General features: G+C 50.0%; 1 protein-coding gene across 1 annotated transcript; it reads right to left on the bottom strand.

Moving 5' to 3' along the window:
• Positions 1 to 1,736: 1,736 nt before the first annotated feature.
• Positions 1,737 to 2,859, bottom strand: LOC145801556 (uncharacterized). Its single transcript, XM_082893335.1, has 3 exons — positions 2,530 to 2,859; positions 2,345 to 2,443; positions 1,737 to 2,168 (listed from the first exon to the last, which is right to left on the bottom strand). The coding sequence occupies exons 1-3, from the start codon at positions 2,788 to 2,790 to the stop codon at positions 1,887 to 1,889; spliced, it is 642 nt and encodes a 213-aa protein (XP_082749461.1). The 5' UTR covers positions 2,791 to 2,859; the 3' UTR covers positions 1,737 to 1,886.
• Positions 2,860 to 7,945: the final 5,086 nt, after the last annotated feature.

Below are 7,945 nucleotides of genomic sequence, written 5' to 3'. Positions count from 1 at the left end.
AAAATACAAAAAAGAAGAAAAGACAAAAAAAGAAAAAATACAAAAAAGAAAAGAAAAAGAAAAATGCAAAAGAAATGAAGAAGAAATAGAAAATGAAAAGAAGCTCGCAAGGTCGAAAACCCGCATTAGGCGCCTTGGCAAAAATAAGAGCCAAACAAAGTGAAGGTTAAAATACCCGAGTGGACCTTAACCGGAACTACGTAAGGCTTGATTCCCATGTTTGGGATACGTAGGCAACTTCATCATGAAGTCCAGCCCCCAACGCTTTCATAGCGTCTCAGTCCATGCAATGGTTTCAATTTCATCCCCAAAGTCCGGTGGCCAACACCCTTCAAGGTGATTGTGTCCATATATGTGTTGTGACCGTCTTCGTCATCGCTGTGTCCAAGAGCTCGACCATCGCCAATGAAGACTGTTTACAGATTGCTGCGGCACCATCCCAAACAAGGGGCAACTTTCCGTTGCCACGAGCCGCCGTGAGCCGCCATTCAAACTAGGGGCAACTTTTCGTTGCCTCCCACCTCCCTTCAAACCAGGGGCAATTTTCCATTGCCTCCGATCCGAGGTTGCGCGTCTCGGAAAGTAAGTTCCATGCTTGTTGAGCATCAGCCATTTGCAAAAATAGTTTTTGAAAATTTTTACTGAGGTTGACTATTTTCTCGAAAACTATTCCATTTTCCAAAACTGGACCATTGTCTTGGACCCAAAAAAGGAAAATTTTCAGTGCTTACTGCCTGACTTGCACGGTTTTCAAATCAAAAATCGAACGAGTACGTTAATCCGACTCTCATTTTGATCAAAACTGTTTTAGTAGAAAGCAAAAACGAAAAATGGTTAAAATGATGAACTAGGGGCACAGTTGAGCCAGGCGTTCTGTCTTTCCCCCGTCACCGACGTACTTGCCGGAAGAGCGCTCTGCCCGCCAGAAGAAATGGCGGTGAGCTAACGGCATCGGGCGTGAACTCGCAACTTCCTATTCATCCATCAATCACCCCGGGGAGGGATGAAAAATGAGAGATTGAAGAATAGAGAGGTGTAAGTTGAGAGAAAAGTGAGGAAAAGGGTTTTGAGAGAAAATCCGAGCTTAAGAGCCGAGTGATGTGAGAATCACAAATCAGAAAGGGTGGGAAACAATACCCAGATTGAACTGGCTCCTCGTGGTCCGAGGTCCCCCATCTTCGGTTACGCGTCTGTGTGTCGTGTCTCTTTCATTTGACGGTCTCGTCTTTTGTTTTGAGTCTCTCCCGAGCGTGTCTCGTTGTGTTTAGGTCGTGTACCTCTCTGTTTAAGTCCTCCCCGCTGTGTTCAGTGGTAGGCTCGATATCCCGGTTTGAAAAACCCTCATTTGATTTCAAAAATCATTTATGCTCAGAATGCTGTGCCATTCTCTACATTCGAGCGTGTTTCGACTCCAACCGGTTCCGTCTTTGAGCTCCGTCTTGTCAGATTGGGCTGTTTGTTTGGAATTTGCTGTGTGCATGATGAACCGAATGCTGTGTTTTGGGCTGTATACAGATTAATCCCCAGTAGAGCAAGGGCTGTGTGTCCAGAAGCAGGCAGTGGGTTGCTGGGGTTATTTTGGCTGTTGGCTGTTTAAGTTATCTGATTATTACAGTGCAAGTGTTCAATTTTCAGACAACCAATCAATTCCATTTACATTGAGGTGTAACATGATGAGATGCGATGCAATGCATGAAATGTGTAAATGTAAACACTTTTTCAGATAAAAAGTCCGTTTCATTTCATTATCTTTTCAAATGTACAAGCTTTGAAAACAAAATCTGCCTGTGGCAGTACAAGGTAATCTATCTACCAACCAAAAAGAAAAGTACAAAGAGGAAAAGATAGCAAAAATCTGCATCTGTGTCCAGCGACTCCAAGGGCTGTCAGTCCGTCCTGGTCCTCTTCCTGGACGAAGGTCCAGGAGCATCAACAGCGTCGTCATCAGAGCCCGAGCTAGAACCGTCTCCGGTCTCCTCCTCCGATAACCCTGCCTCCGCCTCTGACTCCTCGTCATCATCGTCCGGGACTGGAGCTCGCGAGCTACTCCCGACGTGAGTCCGCCCTCCCCTAGTGCGGGGAAATATCCTGCCCTCCTCGTCTCTCCCCCGAGCAGGGACAGCAGGTCTAGCTGGAGCACCTCCTGCCATGGGAATCTGGAAAGGAGGCTGAAAAGGTGCACAAAAGTGAAATGCATCAGTATACTGTAGACAGTTTAACAGTGCAGAATGCAGTGTATGCAGTGTTCAGATACTGTGAGATCAGTGTATCAGGTGTTGTGCCGTGCATCAGATTATGCGAAGCAGTGTATGAATGGTTTGAGGCCAGTGTCAGAAGGACATACCGGTATGCTGTAGACAGCCAGGAGGTCAAATGTCCGCTGGAGCATCCCCATCATCGAGGCATTCATCGCCAACGACTGACGGGTGTACTCAGAGGAAGCCTGCAAAGGTATCAGATGCATTAGTATTCTGTGGAATATCAAATAGACTGAAATGAAATAACTGTACGAAGTGCAATGATACATACCGGCGGAAGGTCGGGGATGTCAGTGAACTCATGACCAGCTGGTGGAGGGGCGAAGGGGATCTGATAGGTCGCCCCACCCTGCCCCTGAAAAGTCAGTACAGCAGGAAGGGCAGGCCACCCAGCTCCTCGTCCACCCCGCACTCCGCCCCTGCCACGGACCCGGGCCCTCCTCGAAGATCCGGCCCCTGCTCCTGCTCCGGCCCCAGCCGCCGATGCTACAGGCCTGGCCCCCTCTGCTCGACGGCCGCTCAAAGGTCGCATCAGGTACGTCCGCACGTACTCCTGATAGTCGCCGGTGCCTCGGAAGCCGGCCTCCTCCCAGCCGATGGAGTAATCATCCAACTGTTCAGGGGTCAGCCCCTCGGTCTCCCTCATCTCTGCAGGAGGGTGAGCCGGGACTATCTGCTCAGGTAACCCGCGGGTCTGGCGTAGAAAACGCTCCCCCAGGTACCAAGCCCGACAGACCGGGCCCTCTAGCAGAATCCGGAAACGCGAGGTCTCCTCAGCACCAGGGAACCGACCCCGCATCGCCGACGGCAAGGAAGCCCATGGCCGCCATGTGATCTGAAAGTGATAGACAGTTTGTCATCTACTGTTATTGAAATATGCAGTGGGAAAGCGAAGCCTAAATGAACTGAAAGTAAAGCATACCTCGGCCGGGGTGATGGTGTCGAAATATCGGCGGAAGAAGCCGAACGTCTCCCGTGGTCGCCGGGTGCATCCCCCGTCAAAGCGACTCGAGAAAGGAACAGCCGGAGGAGGCTCTGCAACTGGCACAGGTGCAAGCCTAGGGAAGTAGGCATAAACCCACAACTGCAAAACAGATGTCAGTATGACCATCAGATAAAGCAGGGTATACAGAATAAAGCAGAAATGGCAGAGCCGTGTGTTGAGCCGTGTATTATGTGCAGTGTACAGTGTGAGCAGTGTACAGTCAGTGCAAAGCAGAATGTATGTGTGTGCCGTGTGTACAGTATACAGTGAGTGTAAAGCAGACCGCAGTGTGTGCAGTGTACAGGGTACAGAGAATATCGAACAGGAATGAAAAAGCGGAGAAGGAATGTACCTCCCAAGCTCGCCAGTAACCTCCGAGCAGCTGGCCGCTGCCGCGAGAAGCCGAGCTCATATATCCGTACAAGGTGGCCAGAGCAGCGCCGCCCCAATCGAAGTGCAGAATATCTCGGACGTCCACCAGTGCACTGAGAAGGCAGAGAGGCACGGTGTTCGCCCGGTCGGCGAAGATAGTAGTCCCGAACAGGAACATGAGGAAGCCCCGAGCATACCTCTCCACGTCCTCCTCGGTCATCTGAGTCTCCTCCCCCAATGCGGGCAGGACCCTGAACTGTGCCTCGAACCAGGAATAGCGGACGAAGCCTGGGCGAGCTAGCGGAGGGGCCTCCCCCAGTAGATGAACCTGAGCGGCGGTCCACTCATCCATCGCTATGTCGAAGGGGATCGGATCACCCCCTACCCCGATGCCTGTGAGCATCGAGAAGTCATAAGGGGTCATCGTCATATCCCCTGTAGCAGAGAAATGGAAAGAATCGGTGGTGTCCCACCACCTCTCCGCCAGAGCGGCAAGAAGAGGTCTGCATGTGGAGAGCCTAGAGAGCCCTCGACAGAAGGTGCCGAAGCCCGCTCGGTCCACGATGCGCTGGACCGCATCAGGGAGCTCGTCATACCACTCCCGCGCACCAGTATTCCCATACCCGCGAATGGTATGGGAACCCTCCTGTAAACAGAAAATGACAATGGCAAGACAACATTCAAAATGCAGTTTTAAAAAGACAGATATAGCATGTGTGCAAGTTTGTCAGTTTCAGGCAAATATCGGGTGCCGGTGTGCTTACAGTAAAATACGTGTGCTGTGTCAGCGTGTTTAGGTGTTTCAGAATAGATGTGGCATGTATGCAAGTTTGACAGATTCAGACAAATACTGGGTACCAGTGTATGTGCAGTAGAATGCAGTGTGTGCCGTGTGTTTGAGTAATTCAGGGCTAGTGCAGTGTGTGTGCATGTGTCAGTCTCAAGCAGATATCAGTTGTATGTATGTTTACAGTCAACTACGGTCTACGGCATATCAGATTTCAGCAATTAAAGAATACAGCTAATTATGGCAGTTTTGTATCCTACATTGCAGAAAGTAAAGCAGAAGATGAAGAGTTACCTCGGGAGTGCCGAATGAAAGGTGGGAGGTAGGCTCGCGTAGCAGTAACTCAGGGGGCGCGTACCTCTCGAAGCTCCGGAACTGACGCAGGCCGTCTGGGGGCAGAACGTGAATCGCCGGCCGGTAGGTCGCCGGGTCGAACGGGCGCTCGCTCAGTGGTAGGAGCTCGAGCCCGGGATCCATCTCGTGGTCCGGGGGAGTCCCGCCACGTGGAATGTCGTCCGCCATGTAGAGAGTGGTGTGAAAATGGTCGGAAAAGGGAAAACCGAGCCGGAATGCGAAGAGTCAACCGAAAAGTCAACTCCTGAGAGGGTCGGAAATGGCCGGGAAGGCCGGAATGTGAAAAGGCACGGAAATGAAGAGGAAAGTGAGGGGAACGAACCCCGAAAAGGCGAGAACGCCGAACGAGGCACCGAAACGAGAATGTGATCGGTGGAAAATGTCCGAAACGGGAAGAGGATCGCGAATCCGACGACGAAACGAGCGTAGAACGCGAAGAAACGGGCGAAAAATGAGAGAGAAGCACTCTAGAGAGAGAGAGCAAGGGTTTTCGGCGGTAGGAAATGAGGAAATAGGGCATGAAGCCCTATTTTATAACACTCGAGGTGAAAAGACAGAACTGCCCCGATTCAGCAACTGTTTGCCGGTCGGCAATGTTTTGTGCCGGCCGGCACTTTTTTGTGCCGATGGAATTGTTTTTGTGCCGATGGCCAGCCGGTGGCCTCCCCTTACTGCCGGTGGGGTTCCCACAGCCTTGTTTAGGCCATTTGAGAAGTTAGTGGTCTTCATAGCTCAAGAAAGTGCAAGAAAGTGCATCTCCGATGTTCAACCGGCCTCCGTTTTGACTTCGGGCCGTGTCTCCAGTGCGTGGCACTCGAATTCGTACAAGGTGTATCCTTTTTGTATCCTTTTTGAATTCAAAAGCTACCCCATGTGTGTTGCACAAGTTCATCACACTACTTCGGTGCATTACATCGCGCTGTCATGCGCCACACATTTGCATTGTTGTGCACGTGTTACATGCGTTGCAACACGCACCCCTTTGCATTGTCGTGCACATTTCTCATGCATCATCATTGCATTTCCATTCCATGCGTTGTCATGCATTCCGGAATACATGCGTTGTTGCGCATTTGAGCCCATTTACACTCCGTGTGGCATGCACGTCACACTTGGCATCGCACTGTTTTGTGCATCACATTTTCTTCGCGCTATTTTGCGCATCGCACTATTTTGTGCATTGCATTTGTTCGCGCTATCTTGCGCACCTTACTTGCACTTGTCTGTGCATTGTATTTTGTTCGCGCTGTTCTGCGCATCGCACTGTTTTGTGCATTGAATTGCTCGCGCTGTTCTGCGCATCGCACTGTTTTGTGCATCACATTTTCTTCGCGCTATTTTGCGCATCGCACTATTTTGTGCATTGCATTTGTCCGCGCTATCTTGCGCACCTTACTTGCACTTGTCAGTGCATTGTATTTTGTTCGCGCTGTTCTGCGCATCGCACTGTTTTGTGCATTGAATTGCTCGCGCTGTTCTGCGCATCGCACTGTTTTGTGCATTGAATTGCTCGCGCTGTTCTGCGCATCGCACTGTTTTGTGCATCACATTTTCTTCGCGCTATTTTGCGCATCGCACTATTTTGTGCATTGCATTTGTTCGCGCTATCTTGCGCACCTCACTTGCACTTGTCAGTGCATTGTATTTTGTTCGCGCTGTTCTGCGCATCGCACTGTTTTGTGCATTGAATTGCTCGCGCTGTTCTGCGCATCGCACTGTTTTGTGCATTGAATTGCTCGCGCTGTTCTGCGCATCGCACTGTTTTGTGCATCACATTTTCTTCGCGCTATTTTGCGCATCGCACTTTTTTGTGCATTGCATTTGTTCGCGCTATCTTGCGCACCTCAATTGCACTATTTTGTGCATTGCATTTGTTCGCGCTATCTTGCGCACCTTACTTGCACTTGTCAGTGCATTGTATTTTGTTCGCGCTGTTCTGCGCATCGCACTGTTTTGTGCATTGAATTGCTCGCGCTGTTCTACGCATCGCACTGTTTTGTGCATCACATTTTCTTCGCGCTATTTTGCGCATCGCACTTTTTTGTGCATTGCATTTGTTCGCGCTATCTTGCGCACCTCAATTGCACTTGTTAGTGCATTGCATTTGTTCGCGCTATCTTGCGCACCTTACTTGCACTTGTTAGTGCATTGTATTTTGTTCGCGCTATTTTGCGCATCGCACTTGTTAGTGCATTAGATTTTGTTCGCGCTATTTTGCGCATCGCACTGTTTTGTGCATTACATTTTCTTCGCTCTGTGTTGCGCATCTCATTGCATTTTGCATGCATTCCATCGCACTGTCCTGTGCACTCGCGCATAGCGCTGTCTTGCGCATCATACCATCGTGCAATACCCACGGTCTGGCGAGACCTTAAACACGCGCGTCGGTCTGGCGAGACCTTAAACACGCGCGTCGGTCTGGCGAGACCTTAAACACGCACGGTCTGGCGAGACCTTAAACACGCACGGTCTGGCGAGACCTTAAACACGCACGGTCTAGGAGACCTTAAATCCTTTGGAGGTGCGAAACCTTCAGTGCATTGTCACGCGTCTTGTAAACACGCATGGTCTGGCGAGACCTTAAACACGCATGGTCTGGCGAGACCTTAAACACGTACGGTCTAGGAGACCTTAAATCCTTGGAAGGTGCAAAACCTTTATTGCATTGGTGTGCACACTATTGCTTTGTACATATCTCAAGCCGCGTGTAGTCGCGCATTCCATGCAACATGCATTTCACTTGCATCATTTGCATTTCAAAAAAAAAAACAAACAAAACATGCATTGTCATGCATACATTTTGCATTCCGGTCTAGGAGACCTTAAATCCTCTGAAGGTGCAATTCCTTCGGTGTTTGTCGTGCCCGAACGACTTTCGATGGTCTGGTAAAGCCATCCGTCTGTGCTTGCGATGAGTTCCTAGAAGACCAACTGGGACGGTGGAAACTAGAGTTCGAACGGCTTATGCCTAGAACGCAAAGGTTCGGGAGTTCCGAGACTAAAGTCTGGTTTAAATACCCAGAGGTTTACCCTCGGCTTGAAATCTGTATGGAAGCCCCATAGGTTGAGGCGGCATGTCTACGCCTCAGTTCTGGATACTGAACCAACCTAGTATATCACCCTGTTGGTAAGATAGGGAAAGTTGCAATCATAGTCATTGCATCATAGTGCATTGTCATGCATTTGCAT

This window comes from Camellia sinensis, chromosome 10 (genome assembly GCF_055761805.1).
Source record: "Camellia sinensis isolate YWXY chromosome 10, ASM5576180v1, whole genome shotgun sequence".
NCBI classification, from domain to species: Eukaryota; Viridiplantae; Streptophyta; class Magnoliopsida; order Ericales; family Theaceae; genus Camellia; species Camellia sinensis.
The sequence above is the reverse complement of the archived record's forward strand: the minus strand, read 5'-3'. Positions and strand labels throughout refer to the sequence as shown.

Excerpts from the sequence above, each read along its gene's own strand:
- LOC145801556 (XM_082893335.1), bottom strand. The coding sequence starts at position 2,790 with ATGCGACCTTTGAGCGGCCGTCGAGCAGAGGGGGCCAGGCCTGTAGCA. Across the intron at positions 2,444-2,529 it reads ACATCCCCGACCTTCCGCCG|GCTTCCTCTGAGTACACCCG; the intron begins GTATGTATCATT and ends ATACCTTTGCAG. Across the intron at positions 2,169-2,344 it reads TGGCTGTCTACAGCATACCG|CCTCCTTTCCAGATTCCCAT; the intron begins GTATGTCCTTCT and ends GCACCTTTTCAG.